Raw genomic sequence first — 23399 nt, forward strand, 5'->3', positions numbered from 1 at the left:
ATGGTTATGAGGGTGTTTAGAGGTTGTAGTAAGGATGAGTAGCATTACAAAAATGTTGCAAAGTTTGGGCTGGGAGGAATTGAGAGAAAGAAGAAGAGCTGCTCGACTAAGTGGTATGTAACAGTTCAACAATAATAAAGGTGTTTCAATTTATTCCACCTATTCAATACTTATATTTGTCACTTATAGTTGTTACATAATTAAATTCTTAGTTACATGGGACATGTTTCGCCCTCAATTAAGGGCATCTTCAGCCTAAATACAATAATCAAAAATACAACTAAATTAAAAGTGGAAGTTAAATACAATCATCAAAAATACAACTAAAATAAAAAGTGGAAGTTAAAAGTTTAGTCTGTTATTAAAATTCGGAACAATAAAAATGTGAAAAATGATAAAATAAAAAGATGCTAATGGAAAACTGTCTTATGATTAAACTATAATCTTGTCGGAGACTAAAACTTCTATTAAAATTCTAATTAAAACAGTTCATATAAAATATTGGAAAATCAAAGTGGTAGTAATAAAAAGCCAACGACATGAGGGCGTGTACACAAGCATAAACTTGATTGTCATGAATACAATCTTTTCAAGGCCGCTGATGAAATTCGTAGCAAGTAAGGCAGAAGCGTCTATTGAAAAATTGTAAGAGGCCGTTAGCACCGGTAGGTAATAAAATGGCTGAATCCTTGCCAGAAAATGTCAACAGATGCAGAAATAAGTTTTCTGTAAGAGAAGGAAAAGAAGAAATAAGAAATTGAACGTAAGGAGAGAATTCAGTCTTACATAATTTTGAAACAGATGAGGACTTACATGTAAGTGGAAGTTGTTATTTGTTAACTACTGTTGAGTTGGTTGCTGCCCGTCTGTTGGCTCTGAGTCTGGTGTTATAACTGTGCTGTAGAGGCGGTAGTGAACTCGGAGGGGAAGGAATAGGGGAGTGCGGAAGGGAGGAGAGGATGGGTGGAGTCAAATGTGACGAGGCTGACAAAGGGGCGGAGTCAACTGCATTGCTGGAAGTAGGCCTAATATCTGTAGGTATGGGAGGAGTATTAGGGTTTGAAGAATTAAATATATTAGGTATCCTAAATTTATTTGAACTAACTGACTTTAATACTTCCGGCATTAATTCATGTAGCATACTTTTATTGTCCGTGGTTTCATTGAGATTCTTTTGCTTATTGTACGTCTGATCTAAATAGATGTATAAACTTTCTAATTCGTTCAGCATTCTTCCTTTTTGTATGTTTCTAATTATCGCTAAGTCTTTCTCTATGGATTCAAATCTGTGACCAGTCTCCCTCATATGCAAACTCATCGCTGAGTATTTCCTATGTTTTTCCGCGTTAACATGTTCCATGTATCTTGTCATAAAATTTCTCCCAGTCTGTCCAACATATGAAAAATTACACTGAGTACATTTAAGTCTGTATACTCCCGATCCTAAATAACGATTCTTATCATAATTAACTTTTTTTATGATTAAAGAATATGGACTGGTTAGTATTAGTAGTTCTAAAAGCTATATTAAAATTATGTTTCTTGAATACGCTAGTAATCTGGTGTATAGCTGGATTATTAAAAGTGAATGTAGCATACTCAGTTTTTTTGGTCTTTTCTGGTATCAGATTCGTAGATAATTTGTTCTTAATTTTATTGATTAATTTGTTGATCATTTCTATTTTGAAACCATTTTGTTTAGCGAGGTATCTAATATAATTTAATTCTTTCTTCAAATTCTTGGGAGATAGAGGGATTCTAAGTGCTCTATAAATTAGACTGTGAAAAGATGCTTGTTTATGTGAACTCGGGTGTAAAGAGGAATTGTTTATAGTTGTAGATGATTGTGTCGGTTTTCTAAATATTTGGAAATCAAAAGTGTTAACCTTACGTGTAACTGTTATATCTAGAAAATTCAATGAGTTATCGACTTCGTCCTCTCTCGTGAATTTCAAATTTTCGATTTCATTTAATTTATTTAAGATTTCTTGACTATTAGTGACATCTTTGTTTTTGATTACAAATGTATCATCTACATATCTCAACCATAAATCTATTCCTTTAATTTTTGCTATTATTTCATTGTGTTCGATTGAATCCATAAATATGTCGGCAAGGATGCCCGATATTGGGTCACCCATTGCTAATCCATTCTGTTTATAAATATTATTGTTAGATGTGAAGTAATTATTGTCTAATACGAACTTTAACAATCTAGTGAATTCTTCTACTTCCATTTTACTAAGATTACTGTGTTTACAAATATTATCATGAATGATATTAAGAGTTTTATCTGTCGGAATATTCGGGAACATATTCACTACGTCATACGAACACATCATCTGGTTTGGAAGTACGCCAAATCCAAGCAAAATGTCACACAAGTCAATGGAATTTCTTAATGGTTGTTTATTATTAAAAGTGTAATGTCTTTTCAAAAAATTGTGAATGTATTTGGATACTTTATACGTGGGAGAATTACGGCAATTGATAATCGGACGAATCGGAATATCTTTTTTATGTATTTTGGGCATAGCTCTAGTTTCCGGGAGCCTAGGATTCATATTGACAAGTTTTAATTGTTCTTGTTCAGTAAAGAGAGATGTGGATCTTTTAAGTAAGGCTTTTAAGTTGCGTTGAATTCTAGCTAGCGGATTTTTTGTTACTAATGTGTATTTTTTATTATCAAAAAATTCTTCAGTTTTCTTGATATATGTATCTTTATCCATCAAAACGATCGCACCCCCCTTGTCAGCCTTGGTTACTATAATATTGTTATCTTCAATTTTCGATTTCATGTTTTTTATTGTTTTCTGTTGTTTGGGATCAAAATTGGAATAAATTTCTTTAGCCAGTCTGGGTAATTTCTTCTTTAACTCCAATCTTACTTCGTCTTGTACATCGCGTGGGAGTTTTGATATGTTCGCCTCCGCTTGTGCAACTGTGTTAATGATATCTATTTCTCTATCTTTATTAGGCCAATTGTATTTTGGACCCCTTTTAAGTAGGTCATTCTCTCCTTCCGTAAATTTTACCTTGGTCAAGTTAACTACCGTGGGAGTAACATTGTCCGATGGGCCCTTAATTTGTTCTTGTTTCGTTTGTTTACTACGACGTATTTGTGTGTCTATTAAATGATTCAATTTCTTATTCAATGTACCTGTTTCTTACTAAGTGCGTATGTTAATTTGTGTTCCATGTGTTGATAAAAAGACTGCCATTCTAATGGGGCTAAATCCTGAGTCACCGCTAAGTGAACGTTATATAATTGCATATTGGGAGAAATTTTATGACAAGATACATGGAACATGTTAACGCGGAAAAACATAGGAAATACTCAGCGATGAGTTTGCATATGAGGGAGACTGGTCACAGATTTGAATCCATAGAGAAAGACTTAGCGATAATTAGAAACATACAAAAAGGAAGAATGCTGAACGAATTAGAAAGTTTATACATCTATTTAGATCAGACGTACAATAAGCAAAAGAATCTCAATGAAACCACGGACAATAAAAGTATGCTACATGAATTAATGCCGGAATTATTAAAGTCAGTTAGTTCGAATAAATTTAGGATACCTAATATATTTAATTCTTCAAACCCTAATACTCCTCCCATACCTACAGATATTAGGCCTACTTCCAGCAATGCAGTTGACTCCGCCCCTTTGTCAGCCTCGTCACATTTGACTCCACCCATCCTCTCCTCCCTTCCGCACTCCCCTATTCCTTCCCCTCCGAGTTCACTACCGCCTCTGCAGCACAGTTATAACACCAGACTCACAGCTAACAGACGGGCAGCAACCAACTCAACAGTAGTTAACAAATAACAACTTCCACTTACATGTAAGTCCTCATCTGTTTCAAAATTATGTAAGACTGAATTCTCTCCTTACGTTCAATTTCTTATTTCTTCTTTTCCTTCTCTTACAGAAAACTTATTTCTGCATCTGTTGACATTTTCTGGCAAGGATTCAGCCATTTTATTACCTACCGGTGCTAACGGCCTCTTACAATTTTTCAATAGACGCTTCTGCCTTACTTGCTACGAATTTCATCAGCGGCCTTGAAAAGATTGTATTCATGACAATCAAGTTTATGCTTGTGTACACGCCCTCATGTCGTTGGCTTTTTATTACTACCACTTTGATTTTCCAATATTTTATATGAACTGTTTTAATTAGAATTTTAATAGAAGTTTTAGTCTCCGACAAGATTATAGTTTAATCATAAGACAGTTTTCCATTAGCATCTTTTTATTTTATCATTTTTCACATTTTTATTGTTCCGAATTTTAATAACAGACTAAACTTTTAACTTCCACTTTTTATTTTAGTTGTATTTTTGATGATTGTATTTAACTTCCACTTTTAATTTAGTTGTATTTTTGATTATTGTATTTAGGCTGAAGATGCCCTTAATTGAGGGCGAAACATGTCCCATGTAACTAAGAATTTAATTATGTAACAACTATAAGTGACAAATATAAGTATTGAATAGGTGGAATAAATTGAAACACCTTTATTATTGTTGAACTGTTAAAAATTTTTCAATACGGACCTAAAATGAGGTTTATGACATGTAAGTGGTATGTTCCGAGCTGTCAGCGGAGAGATGGCATGGAACGACATTAGTAGACGAATTTTGAGTGACGTTTATAAAAGTAGAATATGAAGATAAAGTTGGAATTCAAGAGGAAAAATTGGGTCAAATATTCATTTATAGGAAGGGGAGTTAGGGATTGGAATAACCGAGGGAGACATTCAATAAATTTCCAATTTCTTTGAAATCATTTAGGAAAAGGCTAGGAAAACAACAGATAGGGAATCTGCCACCTGGGCGACTGCCCTAAATGCAGATCAGGATTGATTGATTGATTGATTGATGGATTGATTGATTGATTGATTGATTGATTGATTGATTGATTGATTGATTGATTGATTGATTGATTGATTGATTGATTGATTGATTGATTGATTGATTGAACTGATAAGAAAGCCTACCATTGTTTTGTTCTGAAATACTGTAGACTATTTCATTACTCCTTGGTTTGTTGAAATGTTTTTATGGAATAGGTTTCAGCTTCTTTTAAATTGTTTTCACTTAGTTGAAAACAGTAAGTTTTCTCCTCCTCACTCTCCAAACTATATTACCTGTACTCAGTTTCAGCCTCTTGCAGACCATGCTAATAGTCTATTCAAACATCATTATACTTCTCACCAGTATGGATGAAAATTTACTTAGAACTAAATGTCATACACAGCTACTCTTATATGTGCTGAATAAGCACCATCACAAGTGGGGGATAAAATTTTGGATATTGTGAGATGCAGTTAGTAAGTATTGTGTAGGGATTTTATGTAGCGAGGAGAAAAATCCACTGAAGACAAAAACAAAATAAAAATAATGGACTGACCTACACTGTAGTGACAAAACTTCTGTCTCTATACAATTATTTTATCAAAGGTTTTCACATTTACACAGGTAATTATTTTACATCACTCCCCCTTGTGAAACATTGATATTCAGTTGGAACATGTATTACTAGCACTATACAAAGAAACATGAAGCGACTACCAGATACAGTGTAAAAATCCATGCAAATTAGTTTGTAATAAATGTTTCAGACAGGGGCCAAATTTTCTAGTCGGATCTAACAGAAAAATATCTCAGAATTATCAAATTGTGCTTATAAGTACATGTGGAGCTGCAACAGAAATAGAACTAATTGCAATTGCTAGAAACAGAAATCAACTCATGAATGAACCTAATGTGATCTCAGATTATAATCATTACTGGTATATGGGGGGCATTGATACAAATGAAATAATTGTGTACTTTAATTTAGATAAATGTAAGATTCTGAAATTCTGGAAAAGAGTTGCTATCAATATCATTTTGAGAATGGTTTTAAATTCATATTTGTTTTATTTAGAAAACTGTAATGGGAAGAAAATGACTAGGCTCCAGTTCCACTCCAGTATAATTGAAACTCTGAATGCTGAATGGCAGGGGCGGTGCGTGGTATTGTTGCAGGGTTGCACAACTCCCAATAATTTTACTCTTCATTTGTCGTCTTTTCTTCTAATGTTTTAGTTTAATAAATCTAACAAGTATTCCACGTTAAAATGAACCATCTTCGGTCGTTCGCTGTACTAATGCTTTCGTAATGGACCAACAAACGCTGCTCGCTTCCAATCAAACTTAGGGGGTTTGTTCTCCTACGGCAACTCTCTAGCGGACAGAGCGGCGCAGTGTACCTCAGCAGGGACAAGCCTAAGCCTGTATTGCATCAGGTAGTATGCTCGCCAGTATCGGTCTCAGGGAGTTGCATTAGACTAGCAAGTCCCCTACTGAGAAACAGTTCTTAATGTCTCTGTTAGATTGCGCCACTCAACGGAGATTACTTCATTCCTACTTTCAGTTCTCTCGCAAAGGTAATTAATTCCCATTTTTAAAATTTACAACTTCCATTTAGGTTGCACCGACGCAGATGGGGTAGGCGACGATGGGGTAGGAAAGGGCTAGGAGTTGGAAGCGACCGTGGCTTTTATTAAGGCACAGTGACAGCATTTGCCTGGTGTGAAAAGAGGAAACCACGGAAAACCATATTGTCAGCAGATTTACTGGCATGTAAAAGAACTCTGGCACCTCAGCATCTCCGATAACCGTAAAAAGTCGTCAGTGGGACGCAAAGCCAAGTTGGAGTATATAATTAGCTTCTTATTTCCTGGGTTGTAATTGCCAGATATATTAAAGTTTTAGTAGGAATGTAGTTCATTACTTAACAATAAGGTTTCTTGTTATTTCTGTAAGCTATAAAATGTGACATGAAAATGTTGGTACAGCACCCAGCTTCACATACCACCAGCCGCCACTGCTGAATGGTTGGACAGGAAACAAAAAATTAACATGAATATTGCTGTGTGTGGTGTAAAATTTTGTCAGGCAAGTTGACGGTGTATTGTATGTAGCTCTCTACAAAAGAAGTTGTGAACTATGTATGTCAAGTGCGATAAAGGCCTGCTTATTAAATGTGCAGCTCTTCATAAGTGCCCTGAATAAACAAAATATATTTTTAACTTAGACCAATTTCAACAAAATACTCAACAGATTTTCTTTTTGTATTATTATTATTATTATTATTATTATTATTATTATTATTATTATTATTATTATTATTATTATTATTATTATTATTATTATTTGTATAGTGTCTACTAGAGTTAGCATAAATATACAACCATACTTCCAAGTGCTTCAACATTGGTCTAAAACTCTGAACAGTATAAAACAACATACCGCTGGTGATAAGTCTTCAGCTCAACAAGTGATCGTGAGTTGAATGATCTTATTTTCCTTCTTTTTACCAGTGACATATATTTGAATTTTTTCTTTTATTGTTTTTATTCCTCTCATGCTAAGTAATCATTTTATAGAATTCTGTTCAGAAATACTCTATCATTACATATATTCTGCAAATGATTTAAAAAAATAGATATTGAGACCAAAAATGTTTTTTTTAAATAAAAATGTTCTGCAACTATAATATCAATAAATAAAGGTGTTCAATTCTTTATATAACTCTACATCAATTTTTTATTCTATGTAATTGGCATATAGAAAATTTCTTGCTGGTATTTGGTATACATCAAAAGATATATGCAAATTTTAAAACACATATTTTTCCACTAGAAACAGCATGGCACTTTACAATAGTAGAGTGGCGGCAGAGCCCTAGCCTCTTCTAGCTGATCATGAACAGCTGGTCACATCGCTCGTGGCTCCAAGAAGGTTAAGTCATTTTTTTCGCTAGTGCACTTTTATAATTTGTAATGTGCTCTTCATCTATCCTCAAAATATTACTTCATTATGTCACGGCTAGATACCAGGAGCTGGCATAATATCGTCACTGGAAAGGCAAAGTATCGTAAGCAACAAAATAATTATGAATTTTACAGGAGACAATAAAAAATATTACTGAGTCGAATACTTACAGTGTAGGCAATTTTGGTTCTTATTCTATTCCAGAAATGAATTTTTCACCTTATTGTCATATTAGGCAGCGTATTTATTCAAGCATTGTGAAAAGGTACTTTAAAATTATGAAAATCACTTATGATTGTTTTCCTATGGTTGTCGAGTGCATTGTTTATCTTATGATAGCTTTTGTAGCGCTTATGATATTTTGGAGGGTAGAGCACTGTGTTTGGAGTAGTAAGTAAGGTTTAGATACTCGCTGTGGAACATTGTAGATGTAAGGTTTTCAGTGCAAAGTCTAGCCAGATCTTGATACTTGTTTTCCGACACTGGAATAGGATGATCGTAAATCATCTCTCTCATTTGGTTTGGTTGTGTCGTTGATGTGGCATTTCATCCTCTTCAGCTAATCTCCTTGTTGGATATCCCCCATCAGTCATCAGAAGTACACTCTGTTTCTGCAGCAACTCACTCACAAATTTATTCACAAGATAACTGCTGTCATGTCATGGTGTGTGGTTACCAGAGAGGCCTGGTACAGGTCTTTTGAGCTGACGCTGTAGAGGTGATCTTGATTAAAACCTTCTATTATTTCTAATCTTCTTCTAGTTGAAGCCTAATGCTTTTACAACACTTCTCAAACTGATACACCCTCCTTGGAAACCAATCCTCTCTCCTGACACAGGTCGTAATTTAGATATTGATGGAGTTGTTTTCTGAAGAATGTAAAATTCATGGATTGTGCATCGAAATCTTAAATATTACTTACATGCTTTTTCCCTTTATATGTTTTTCCTGGTGTACCAAATGAAGTTTCTTCTGCCTCATGCTGTCTCTATTCTACTTTCTTTTTCCTTTTCTTTTTGCTATTTGTTTAATGTCACAGTAACACATTGAAGGTTTTTGGCAATGGACAGATGGGAAAGGGCTAGGATTGGGAAGGTAGCAGCTGTGGCCTTAATTAAAGTACATCCCCAGCATTTGCCTGGTGTGAAAATGGGAAACCACAGAAAACAAACGGTAGGATTTGAACCCACTACCTTCCGAATACAATTTCACAGCTGCACGACTATAACCGCATGGCCAACTTGCTCGGTTAAAATTCTCTTGGACGTCCTCTACAACACTTTCATTGCATCTGCTATTTTTTGTTGTACTTTCAACAACTCCTTTCTATACTCAGCTTCTTTATTCATAAAACTATGAACACTGAACAATCTTTCACAATTGTCCTCTTGTGGTCGCAAACTTCAGTTTAGAATTTTCAGTGGCACAATTCACTTTGTGCATGAACGGTAGGAATATGTACTGACAGTAAACAGCTTTGTTTAGCTACTAACCGAGTCTGTCACAAGAAGTAGCCCCTTCTCTTCCCTTCATGCCACTGTTCTGAATTTCACTAGTACATTAGCTGTCAACCAACATGCGATAAGTCCGCCAGCAGGCTTTGTCTTATGTTTCAAATGTCAAATTTATTTGAGGCAGTTATAAAACATGTACTACAACAATGACTCACAACAGACATGAACAATGAAACTTACGCACCTCTCATTCCTTCTAGAATTAAAACATGTCAATTATGATAATCTGTATGCAAATTACAATATTCTAAATCAGGCGCTTAAGATGAAATGACTGGTGCTTACGATAACCTAGTGTTCTATATATTACTGATGGTGGTTACAATAGTTTCTTTTTTTTTAAAGTTATTTTTACCCTCTAGATTCATTTGATGCTTAAAATACTTTGCCAGCATGTGCAGTGGAGTCTGATTGACACATAAACTTCGTAACCTCAATTTTGACAAAAATTGTTGCTTACAACACTTTGCCTTTCCAGAGACAATACACAGATGTGTAGAAAGGCATTCTTCTAACAAAGGACTGGGCCACCTTCAGCACTTCGACGTAGCAGTATCGCCTGCAAGTGTGCCAATCAGTGAGTGTTCTCTTGTGACTGTTGCGAGTGGTTTAGGTATCATTATTATGTAAAGCTGTTCAGGAGGCAGATAACAGTAAAAATAAGAAATTAAATGAAGGAACAGGTTCACAAAAATGCAGAATAAAGGGAAGAAGATATTACTTCAATGAGACGAGCCTCTTGCAAACGCATACTGAACAAAGCCAAGAGGAATCTTCGCAATAGCTATGTGAGTTCTAGGGGCAAAAATGTTTCCAAGAAGGCATTTACTGTACTTATACTGCAAATTGTTGCAAGAGAACTGCCACATATTTTTTCCCAAATAAAGGCAAGAAGAAATTTGAATTTGTTTTGGGAACTGGGTGATAAGTTAGTGCAGGACACTTTTCTTTGTGGCCCCATTGATATAAAGGAAATGGTCTCAAGAAAGCCCAAGCCCATTGGCATGAACAGAGGATATTCATGGGCACACTACTTGAAAAATGGTGAAAGGAGAGAGATCTGCAAGCAGTTCTTCTTGAAAAGTCTTCAAGTCACTCAATCACGAATGAAGACACCAGATTTAAGACAAAGTCAATTCCCTTTCAAAAAATAATATTATTTAATATTAAATAATATTGCAGGAATGTTCCTATAATATTATTTTTAATATTAAATTAATGACCCTGGAATGTTCATAGGGTTTGTAACTCATTTTTTAATTCCAAGTATTGGTAATTCTTAAGTTGCTTGGCACCGGATTTCATAGTTAGGTTTTACAGGAATTCTCATAATAAAGGAGAACAGGGGAAAACATTCAATTCACCTAAACAAATGTTTTGATGATATCTGGCAAAGAATCGAGGAACACTTGTCTTCATTTCTAAGCAAGGAATCTCGCTATTGCAAATGACTAATCTCATGTTTTAATCCGTATTGAAATGTGCTATTTGTAATAACAAAATTTTTATTGTAATCCACCTGTTCAATACATTATAATGTTGTCACATTTAAAAAATGGTGAAAGGAAAGAGATCTGTAAGTAGTACTTCTTGAAAAGCCTTCAAGTCACTCAATCACGAATGAAGACACCAGATTTAAGACAATGTCAATTCCTTTTCATCAAATAATATTACTTAATATTAAATAATATTGCAGGAATGTTCCTATAATATTATTTTTAATATTAAATTAATAACCCCTTTGACTGCTACTACAATGCCTCGCAGTATCTGTTACATTACAGTGACTGTTTGCTTTTGTGTTTCTACTCCTTGTGTTATACGAATGAAGAAGCTGTTGTGAAGGGCGAGTAGCGGACTTAGTTTTTAGAATCATAATTAAGTACAAATTAGTTATAAGCATATTAACAATGACAGGTCTTAACCTTGAGATAAATTACAAAGGCTGAGGATGCTCAAAACCGAACAAAACTTGTCCTTTTTATTGTAGTGTTGTAGCAATATGAATTTCTAACAACACTAAATCAATTGTAATGAAAAGGTGGAATAGAAAAATAAAAAATACAAATTTGTATGCAAATTAAAGCAATTTTCAATACGGGTCTAAACATGAGAATAGTTACATGTAAAATTACAACTTTGTACATCAAATGGTTTTGGAGGAATGAACAATTCATTTACCCTTTAGGGGTGGAATGTTTTTGAATATTTCCTATTTCACACCTAGGATTTTTAATATATACCAACATTTGGAATTTTATCTTTGTACGTTAAATGGTTTCATTCATTCATTCATTCATTCCGATGAAAAAAAAATTTTAAGACCCTAACCCCCATTTAACTCCCTGAGGGGTTAATTTTTCAAACCTTCTGTTTTTAATGCTTATGATACCATTTGAAATGTTAACTTTATAAGCCAAGCAGTTTCAGAGAAATGAATATTTTTTTCATCATGCCTCACCCTTCCCCAGTCAATCTATTGTTTTAAGACCACTTCTTATTTAAAATCTAAGACATAGAATTGTGAATGTATAGAGGGCAGCACCAATTACTCTAATAAGAATCAAGATAAAATTTCCTTTAATGTTTATTATATGTATTATTAAGCTGGTGGTAATTTGATTAGTAATTAAAGAGATCTAAATATTTCAAAATATAGAGATTCAGATTTTTTCTCCACTTGTGTACTAAGTTTAAAATAATTTCAGTTAAAGACCTCAGAATTACAAATAGATTTTGATGGCAATGATGAAACAGAGTTGGAAATACTTTTTCTTTTTTTTCCTAGTGGCTTTATGTCGCACCGACACAGATAGGTCTTATGGTGATGATGGGATAGGAAAGGCCTAAGAGTTGGAAGGAAGTGGCTGTGGCCTTAATTAAGGTACAGCCCCAGCATTTGCCAGGTGTGAAAATCGAAAACCACGGAAAACCATCTTCAGGGCTGCCGACAGTGAAAGAGTAGTGAGTCAAGCTCTGTTCAAAATAGATATGATGAGGCAAGAACAGCGAGCGCACATCAAACTGGTCATTTATCGGGGTCGCAGTGCCAAAGAATGTCAGACAGCTTGAGGAAGCTGGGACATGAGAGGACATTGCCAATGGCATGAAACAAGAAATTGTAAAATTCACACATGGTGAGGTGACTGGTATCGGACATCTCCCACATCGTTGACAACTTGTAAACAAATGTTATGTAGCACACGGATTTCATGGCTAACAGTAAAGTAACTCAGAATTATTCTTACATTTGACAGCACCTTATGCTTGCCACTCCCATCTGTATATTTCCATTTGTCTGGTAGATCCTGCATTTGTGCAAAAAAATACAAGGGTTGAGGCCACTTGTTTCATATCCATGCTGAAATGCTGATGCCCATCTCAGAATGGTTTGACATCGAAGAGCATTATTCCTCACAGCTTCCTCAAGCTGTCTGTGATATTCTTTGGCACTGCGACCCCAGTAAATGGCCAGTTTGATGTATGCTCGCTGTTCTTGCCATCGTATCTATTCTGAACAGAGCTTGACTCACTACTGCCGTCCCATCACCCTTGTGCATGGTAGCTGTCCAACGCAGCGTCATCTCGTGCTGTGTCCATACACTACGAGCGTCATGTTTTCCAGGACATGTGATCACTGTATGGTAGCACACAATGTAACTAGAATACTAACAGGTAGGCCATTCTGGGGAGCTGCACAGCCATTGGCTGGTACGCATGATGTCACCCTGAGGATAGTGCTACTGCCAGATTCAATGCGTTATGTGTTGAAGGGTATAGTTAGCTGAGAGGCTTTTTGAGTTAATCTTGTTAGATATTTTAATTACATTCCACTTAGTCATGTATCTTTAGAGAACATAACATTTAATATATAAAATTAATATGAAAATATAACACCTCACATCTGTAGCTGTAATGATACACATACACTCACAGTGACAATTGCAAAATAGAGAAAAATAACATTTTATGAACAAAGTACTTGAACTAATAAGCACACAAATGAGGTAAATGCGTGAATTCAACACTTTTTAATTAACATAAAGGACAGTAAGTATCCAACTTATTATAGATAATTATCGCAGCTTCAAAAGAAAGAAAAATACGAGTTATATGACTGAAGGTTACAGGAAATTCAATGATTTAATAATATTTTGTTATACATCTAGACATATGTTCTATTGGAGATTGATAACTGCTACCTTTTGTAAGTGCTTAAATGTTTCTGCCTTTAGTCTTAATGAGATAGAGAACCTGTCAGAATTCTAGGTTTTCACTTAAAAATACGTGGCCCAATTTTGAAAGGTTGAGCGACAAGGGAGAGAATTAAAAGTCATAAACTTCAGTCTGATTCCATATTGACTTAGAATATCTGAGACAAAATTCTAAAAGAATTCAATTATATTAGGTCCACCTATTCATTATTTTCGTTTTCACAAATAAACATATGACTAAGAAGAGAGCTCTTTCAAGGTAAGGGCATTTGCAATGTCCTAGAGGCCCCACTTTACTCTATTGTTTTTGCTCAGAAGTGATAGAATTTTGCACAGAGAGAAAAATAACCAGACATGCTTCAATTCACTACATGCTTCTTGTTTTGTATTGTGTGGAGATCATTTAGTAAAAGGTACAGCATATTTTGTAAGCTGGGATTTGTTCAGGGCCATAAATTATTTCCTTAATGAAAATTTTTCTGTTATTGTCAGCTACCTCGAGAATCTTGTCTGTACTCGTTGACTGGTGAAGTTCTGTAGAATCTAATGTAGTAATTTCTGTACACAAGTAGAAAATCACAGAGAAAAAGAAATTTAGTAACAGGAATAGCCTATTCACAATAATTTCAGATTTTTTCCATTCAGAATATCAGTAATTATTTTAATACCACTAATGGCACATGTTGTCAGCTGATCGTCATCATTTCTTCTGCTTGTAGCATCGATGTCATGTCCATGCCAGTTAGGAATATTTTGAGAGGGTACAGCATCGTCCTACAATTATCTTTTTTTAATGACAAGCCCAGCAGTTCATTTTTTAAGTCCCTTTCTTAATTATGAGGGAAGAGATGTGCAGAACAAATTCTAGCAGTGTTAGAGTTGATTCTATCAGCTCTTTGACACCATAGCATCAATTTAGCCCAGAATTATTATTATTTTTTTTTTTTTTTTTTGGAAAACCAGAACCAAACCCCATAGATAGTGCAACAGCCCCAAAGGGCTATGTCCTACCAAGTGACCGCTGCTCAGCCTGAAAGCCTGCAGATTATGAGGTGTAGTCAGCATGAGGAATCCTCTCGGCCATTATTCTTGGCTTCCTAGACCGGGGTTGCTATCTCACTGTCAGATAGCTCTTCAGCTGTAATAACATAGGCTGAGTAGACCTCGAACCAGTCCTCAGATCCAGGTAAAAATTTCTGACCTGGCTGGGAATCGAACCCGGAACCTCTGGGTAAGTGGCAGGCAAGCTACCCCTACACCACAGGGCTAGCAATTTTTTGGAAAGCCGTGATAAATTATATTCTCAGTTTTACAGGCCATATTTTTACACTTTGCAACAGCACAGTTATTCCTGCTTTTGCTAATTTTACTACCTCCTTGCACTAAATAACAATACATAATCTAAACTTCATTCACCCATTGAACTAATTCACTTAATAAACATGAAATAAACAATTAAACAGCTGACTGGAAACTGCTTACTAATGTTACTGCTTGGAACACACTGGAGAAGTGTTCTCACAGTGACATCACAAGCGACGAGAACAGTTAGGGTGGGAAAGCAATTCTGGCACCCCTTGGGTAGCACATTGCAAATGTGCCATGACTCTTGAACCTATTGATGTTAAATTAATAGAACATGTCTTGTTGCCCTTGTAGCCCATTATGGACCCTGAGCTGAGTAAGATGAATGCTGTCCAGCCAGAAGGTCTGTAGATATTGGAGTGCCACTTGGTCAGTGTGAAAAGTCCTGAGACATATTGCTTGGCTTTCATGACCAGGATTACTTTCCATTATTTATATTAATGATCTAATTTGTCATTTGTGAAGATAGTTTTACCCATCACTGAGATCTGGGTGGGCAGGTAATACTTACGTGACATTGAGTCCCGAACTTCAACTTTAAAATGAAAATAGCCTTGAAGATTACTAGAAGGTGTAATTGCTAGTCTGAGCGAGTTGTCTTTCATTTCATCAAAAGCAGAGTTCTGAATACTTTTGAGTGAATCATGGCTGACAGTCATGGAATCAGGAATTATGCTGTAATTCAATTTATCAGGTGTGTCCATGGTGTCAACATCAGTAGCCTGCAACACATAAAAACAGATAAGGTAAAAGAGAGACATCATCATAAACTTTTTTTAACTTGCTTAACGTTGCACCGACTCAGACAGGTCTTATGGTGACGATGGGATGGGGAAGGCATAGGAGTGGGAAGGAATTGGCTGTGGCCTTAATTAAGGTACAGCCCCAGTGTGAAAATGGGAAACCATCTTCATGGCTGCGGACAGTGGGGCTCGAACCCACTACCTCCCGGATGCAAGCTCACAGCTGCGCACCCCTAACCGCACGGCCAACTCGCCCAGTCATGATAATTTTTATGCAGTATGAAGATCCAGATAGAGACTGGGTACACTATAAAATAAAGGTTGAAATAAAATTGATAGTAATAGTATCAAAACATACATGTCTATAAGATTATTTAAAATACTGTATTTATGCAAATAATCCCCGCCGCCGAATAATCCCCACACCCTAATTTTAGGAAGGATCAATTTGAAAAAATATAATGATCTAAAATTCCTTCCATCAAAGGAGTAAAGCAGGCATAAACAAACATTTCATATCACTCTGCGAGGTCCATGTAGTCTTTATGCGAATATGAATGTGTAAATTTACGGATACAGCTGCTTTGCCTGAACATATCTGAGATGATAAAAATACATTATCACTGCTATAAAATATATCTGCTATGAAAATTAACAAGTAGGCCTAGGTGTTTCATTAATCTGAACTTGCAATAAGTTTGATTCCCAGTAGATCGGAAGATTTGTTGTCTCTTGCATCACTGGAAGCAGGAGTATAATGTTATAAGTAATCAGTATTGTGTTATAATGCAATTTTAGAATCATCAAGAAACACATTGATCGTGTCAATCGTATCAGTAAGTAGGCCTAGGTATTTCATTAATTTGAACTCTCAATATGCTCAATTCCCTGTAGATCGAAAGATATGTTGTCTCTTGCATCACTAGAGTCCTCTCCTAAATTTCTTACAAATTCATCACATCCACATCTAAAACACTTTTCACATGTGGTCTCTTTTTTTTTTTTTTTTTTTTGATAGGGGCTTTACGTCGCACCGACACAGATAGGTCTTATGGCGACGATGGGATAGGAAAGGCCTAGGAGTTGGAAGGAAGCGGCCGTGGCCTTAATTAAGGTACAGCCCCAGCATTTGCCTGGTGTGAAAATGGGAAACCACGGAAAACCATTTTCAGGGCTGCCGATAGTGGGATTCGAACCTACTATCTCCCGGATGCAAGCTCACAGCCGCGCGCCTCTACACGCTCGGCCAACTCGCCCGGTGGTCTCTTTTTACTCGGATATTAACACGACCAGTGGTGGATAATTCTTTACGTGAAATGTAAACACTTGAAACAGACACACCAGCAAACTCTGATGTTAGTTTTGTGATACAGTAAAACCTCATTAACTCAAACGTTTTAGGACACAAAAATCATCACCATCATCTTCTTCTTCTTCTTCTTCTTCTTCTTCTTCTTCTTCTTCTTGATAATTATGGGCTCCTATAATTTAGCCCAGTCCAAAATCCTGACTTATAGTGAGTACACTCACAATATGGCAAAACAACAATCTACACAACATCTCTTAACTGATGCATTCACATACCTATAGCACTTCAGTGTATGTTTTGAAAAATCAATCAAGGTGGAAACACTATAACACCATTGGAAGCAGGAGTATAATGTTATAAGTAATCAGTATGACAGTACATTGTGTTATAATGCAATTTTAGAATCATCAAGAAACACATTGATCGTGTCAATCGTATCAGCGGTAGGATTATGCAACAAACAGGAAACACTGGTAAACAAAAGGATGTTTAAGACGTACAAGACTGCGGAGAAGCTTCTGACGTGCAGACATGGTTAAAGGACGTTGAAAAATTAAGTGATCCGCATCTCCATCTCTGTCACCACACGTACAGTTAGGCAAATTAGCCAGATGAAGACGGAATTTGTACTGGGGAGTAACAGCGCAAATGAATGATATTTGTGATATGCCATTGTATGACCCTCTCGTGAACCAGGATTTCTGTGGAATGCGTGGTTGTAATTGATAATGAAAGCGACCTTTGATTTGAGCAGTATGTTGCCATTCCTCTTGCCAATCATTATAGGCAGAATCTTTCATCATGGGGAAGGGGGGGCCCTACACTAATTAGAGGAGTCAAAAGCTGAGCAGCGTGTTTTGCTAAATAGTCGGCCTTTTCATTACCCTGTATACCTGCATGTCCAGGCACCCAAACTAGTGTTAAATAAACTGTTCCAGTATGTGAATGAGGTGTGACATTATAAAGATACCAGTTTGATGATAGGGAGAATGAAGACAAATACACTCAGGGCATCCGTATATAGGGTAATAGTTTTTGATAAATAGTTTTGATAAATGGTTTTTGATAAAAAGGAGGGCTTGTCGTTTGGCAAATATTTCAGCAGTAAATATAGAAAACTCGGTGGGTAATCTAAATTGCTCAGTAACATTTAAGGTAGGTATAAAATAGGCTCCTCCCACTCCAAATTCAGTCTTTGAGCCATCCATATATATATCAATGCAATCTTCTAAAACAGTAAACTTCAGCTTTTTTGAAGTCAGTTGAGGGTGGTGTTGAGCACGTATTGCCCTGCAATAGTTTCTGGTGGTCAGGATAATAATATGAGGCTTGTAAAATAGGATGGGGAAGGAAAAGTTATGGTGAGGTATTGTTAGGCTTCTTAATAGAGAGTACCAATAGGAATTTAGTGCTTCATAAGCATAATATAACTCAGGCATTTGGCGGGTTCGAGGATTTCGTTTGAAGTGATATTCATAGAGAAGTTGTAACTTAGGTATCAGAGGGTGGCCAGCAAGTGTGAATTTTTTAATCAAATATTGTTTGGCAAGCATTTGGCATTGTATAGTCAGGGGAGGTTCACCTGATTCGACTAGAAGAGCATTGGTGGGAGTGGTTTTAAGGGCACCCAGACAATTACGTAAGGCTTGATACTGGCAGGTGTTGAGTTGCCTCAGATTAGTACTGGAAGTTATATCAAATAAATGAGCTCCGTAGTCCAGATATGCCCATATTGTGGACCTGTACAATGATATAGCTACACACGGGTCTGCTCTCCAATACCTACGAGTAACTGTCTTTAATATCTGAGTGTAGACGTCGCTCTTTTTCCGAATGTACTGGAAGTGTTTCTTCCAAGTGAGTTTATTATCTAAGATTAGCCCCAAATATTTATGCTGATTACCAATTGGTATTTCATAAGTGTCAAATGAAATGGGGAAGCGGTCATAGCAGCGGTGGTGGGTAAAAATCATTGCATAACATTTGGAAATGGAGAGTTGATGGCCATGGGCACCCAGCCACGAAACTGCCTCGCACATTGTTGTTGTTATATCTTGTCTACAGGTGTCTAAGTTATCATGTGAATAGTAAAGAACGAAATCATCTGCATATGCAAGTAACCACGCTGAACGTAAAATGACTTGTTCAAACTCACTCATAAATGGTGAAAAAAGGATGCCACTAAAAATATCTCCTCGGGGTAAGCCATGTGGTTGGGTATGCAGTAGAGACATGCAAAACACACTCTATGCTCAGTTCATATTCACCGAGTCACAGGTAGAAGTGCTTGCCTCCCTCCATCCTTGTTGAGCCATACTCAAGTTTGTCTCATGTACCTTTATCCCTCAAAACATTGCGCTTTTGGTGCAATGGTGGACTCATGACTGGACATGAAAATACCAATAGTTACTCATATTTTTAGACTGTGTTTCTGCTTCTTGTGTAAGAAAAACTGGAAATAATGTAGTATCACTCCTGTCGGAGAAATGGTCACTGAAGTTCACGTGCTGCCATGTGTATTCCTCCTAGCTAGCGTACTTCACTGCTCTGTACACATTAAAAAAATATAAATTATTAATGGGTAAGCCATATATTTCACTACTAGCCATACCAAAGACATTTTGTACAAACTGTGCAAATTAATACATCATTATATCACATAAAGTTAAATATAAACCTCAAAATTGATTTTTAAAATCCTCTTTGCTCAAGGTTTCTATCCAAGGAGATATGGCTAGTGCAAAACTCTAGCTCCAATTTGGGAATGAATTGAAAATGAATTATTTATTGTTAGGATTTTTATGAATTAATAACAAGTCATTGACTTGGTCTGAGTCTAGCCAACTCCTAAGACACCTTAAAAGCATCCCTGTTTTACTGAAGTTTCTTTTGCTGCTTGCTGGAATGCACAACGTATGTCTGGCAATTACTGACAGAGTAGGTAGACTAATTTCATGCTCCTTCCACCGAGAGAATGAGAAACCATGAAAAACCATTCTCAGGACATCTGACGTTGTGGACTAGTCCCTCTCTGTCTCACTGGCTTAGAACCACGGTAGAGCCATGGCCACCCCTCCTCTGCTCAGTTGGCTGGTCTGAGTGCAATGCTGTTGGACCACGGACCAGCCTTGGCCACTTGTGGGTTGAGAAAAACGCTGCATCCACCGACTCTTAACCAACTGTTCCATCACCCTTTATATCTCCGAATTCCCAGCATTTGCTCTTTGCAAACAAGGGCATACTCATATCTGGATAATAATGTTGTGTGGCCTCCGAAGAGGCCTGGTACAGGTCTTTCAAGTTGATGACGTATAGGCGACCTGCGCATTTATGACGAATTCTAATGATGAAGACGGCACACATATCTAGCCCCTGAGCCATCAGAATTAACCAATGAGGCTTAAGATCCCCGACCCGCCGGGAGTCAACCCCGGGACCCAATGGACTAAAGGCCAGCACACTAATCATTTGGCCATCGAGCCGGACTCGTATCTGGACGAACCACATTTATTGCAACGTCAGAAAAGCAAGCAAGGTCATCCTCCCTTCACTTTGAACATGCCTTGTCGAACGAATTGGAGCAAACTCGGGCATTTTAGTTTACATGTTCCACTAATGCGTGATAGTGGTTGCATATCCAGCAAGGCACATGCTGCTCTGTTGTGGTTACCTGTCTGAGGTTTGAACACTGCATAGCACTAATATGCAGTGTTGTGTCGTTTTAACGATCAATGTATGTTGCGTGAGTAATTGCCATAGAATACATATAAATTCATCGGGAATGTGTTTTAAAGCAAGTTGTTGCCAGAGAATGTACATTGGGACAGAGCTGTATGCACATTTGATATCAAGAAAGACAGCTATCGTGCTTTGTTTTCTGTACGTTGCCAGTAGAACATCAGTGACAAAAATATTAAAAGCATCATGTGAACTTCATCCTTTGAGAAAGGCATATTGACATTTAGGTACAAGATGGTAATATTCTAGTGCCCATATAAATCACTGTAACAGGACTTTCAGAAATGTTTTCTTAATACAAGAGCCTAATACAATGCCGCGATAGTTGTTGGGGTCATTAGGCATCTGACGGTCTCTGAGAATGGGAATAAGAAAAAAGTCAATCCAATTTGTAGGCATCCTGAAGGTTCTCAGGATGATGTTATAGGAGTCTAGTAATACTTTCTTGGCATGTGACAGTTATAGCTTTACCATCTGATATGTAATATAGTCAGGTCCCACAGCAGAGTTGGAGCAGGAAGTTAATACCGCCTCCAATTCCTTATAATTGCAGGGTTTCAATAAAACAGAAAGTTGTGGATTGGGAGTTACCTGAGTTGAAACATAATGTAGCATGTAGTCAGGAGTTAGCTGAGTAAGAAAATCAGACAGAACTGTACGAGGTATTACTCTTGGAGTTGTATGTTGTGAAACTCGTGTTAGAGCACGTATGGGATTCCGCAGTTGTGTGACGGCTATATGTTGGTTTGAAAATGAAACATACTCCTTCCAAGCAGTTCGGCGTTTATTGTTAAAAATATGCCGGGTATAAGGTATGTGATGTTTGAGGCAGAAATAATCGCGCAGTGTGAGATGATTTCGATAGTGTTGAAACAATCTCCTACGAGTTTGGAGTAACTTATGACACTCATCATCTCTCCATTTTATTGGTTGTGGACGTCCGCATGAAGGTGCAATAGACTCTATTAAGAGGTGATAAATATTAAAATAATCTTGCAGTATTGTATATAGGGAGTGGTAAGTTAATTTGTTAACAGGTATTTGGTTAAGGTGTTCAGCTAGGTAATTACTGTAGATTTGTGCATCAAAGTGCCGGAAAGAGCGTATATTACTCACATATGTCGATGTTGTGGTAGTTGTGCTACACCGTAAGTTAGGACAATAGGAAAATTGTCGCTTGAATGGGTATCTGATAAGGTATGCCAGGTACTAAGTGGTGACATATTTCTGCGGCACATACTGAGGTCAACAGCACTTGGAGGAGCTCCAGGAGCTGTAATTCGAGTGGGTGATCCATCATTCAGGATGAATAGGGCATGTTTATTTACAGCATTAACTCCACCATTGTCCGGTCGCTTGGCAACCAGCTATAAAAACAGACGATGCCCCATCGGGGCCAACGGCTTCGGACGGATGGGCCCCTTTGGGTGGGGTGATGGTCCCCTCAGTGTAGGAAATGACACTGGAACCCATCATCTATGTCTGTGGGCCAACGGCAAAACGGACTGAGGAAACTCCTTTTTGTGGTTCTCATCAGTCGTGAAGGCAGATGAGGTCAGGCCAGACGGACTGGCTGTGAAGGCGCAACTCAATGATATTTCAAGTCTGCAGCAGTCCGTTGCAGTTATGGTACTAGAACCTGCATGTTGCATTTCATTTGTGCCACAGGGTATAGGTCCGAGATGATAGTGTGTAGGTCACTTCCTAGCAAGCTGTGATCCACCTTAAACAAAATCCCGCTTGTGGCAATTTTTTCTGCTGTCAACCCCTTCAACTCAAGTCCAATGGTGATGGGATAAAGGATGATGGATGAAAGTTTTCGGGTGAAACTGGAAGCCTCTAGTTTGGAACTACACGTTGGCAGCAGATGTTTGATGGTCGTCTTTCTGAGACCCAGTGACTACTCAGCAATTCTGTCCTGCATCTGTGTTTGGGCAGGCCAATTCAGGATCAGCGCTGCCCACTCTGAATGGGGAAGGCCCTAAGAAATGTGGGCTAAACATCGTTAGTCACACTCTCAGCCAGCTGGGAGGCCACATCCAGTGGGTCACCCCTTGTGCGGTCAAAAAACGAAGATTATCAAAACTTTGATTATAGGATCCTGGAATGTTCAAACCCTGCTTGATTTGAAAGACAATAACAGACCTGAGAAAAGAACAGTGCTTGTCACCCATGAGCTTTGACGAATGAAAGTTCATATTGCTGCCTTAAGTGAAACCAGACTGTCCAGCGAAGGTAAACTTACAGAGTTCATCTCAGGCTACACAATCTTCTGGAGGGAAAATATGAGGGAGAACACTGCATTCATGGTGCGGGATTCACTGTAAAGACCACATTGGTGAATGATTATCAGCTAACCCCAACCTCAGTTGGTGAAAGAATTATGAGTCTCCGAATCCCACTCTCTGGAGCCAAATCTATGACATTCATCTCTGCATATGTTCCCACCTTGAATGCTGATGTAGAATCTAAAGACCAATTCTACAACCTGCTGAGCACAACCATCATCAAAGTACCACCAAGAGACAAACTCTTACTACTTGGTGATTTCAATGCCAGAGTGGGTAAAGATCACCAATTATGGGGCAGTGTGATGGGAGAACATGGACTTGGCAACTGTAATGCCAATGGTCTACTGATCCTTGGTTTATGTGCTGAACATGAACTCTTCATTACCAAAACTCGGT

At 37.3% G+C, this 23399-nt stretch overlaps 1 protein-coding gene across 1 annotated transcript in view; it reads right to left on the reverse strand.

Annotated features, from left to right (window-relative positions):
- LOC136857948 (cadherin-AgCad1) overlaps positions 1-23399 on the reverse strand; it is a 452227-nt gene that overhangs the window by 62302 nt on the left and 366526 nt on the right. The window contains exon 28 of the mRNA XM_067137073.2: positions 15434-15644. Within this exon, the coding sequence (XP_066993174.2) occupies positions 15434-15644 (211 nt within the window). The remainder of the gene's footprint in view (positions 1-15433; positions 15645-23399) is intronic.

The sequence above is a fragment of the Anabrus simplex genome, chromosome 1 (genome assembly GCF_040414725.1).
Source record: "Anabrus simplex isolate iqAnaSimp1 chromosome 1, ASM4041472v1, whole genome shotgun sequence".
Classification (NCBI taxonomy): Eukaryota; Metazoa; Arthropoda; class Insecta; order Orthoptera; family Tettigoniidae; genus Anabrus; species Anabrus simplex.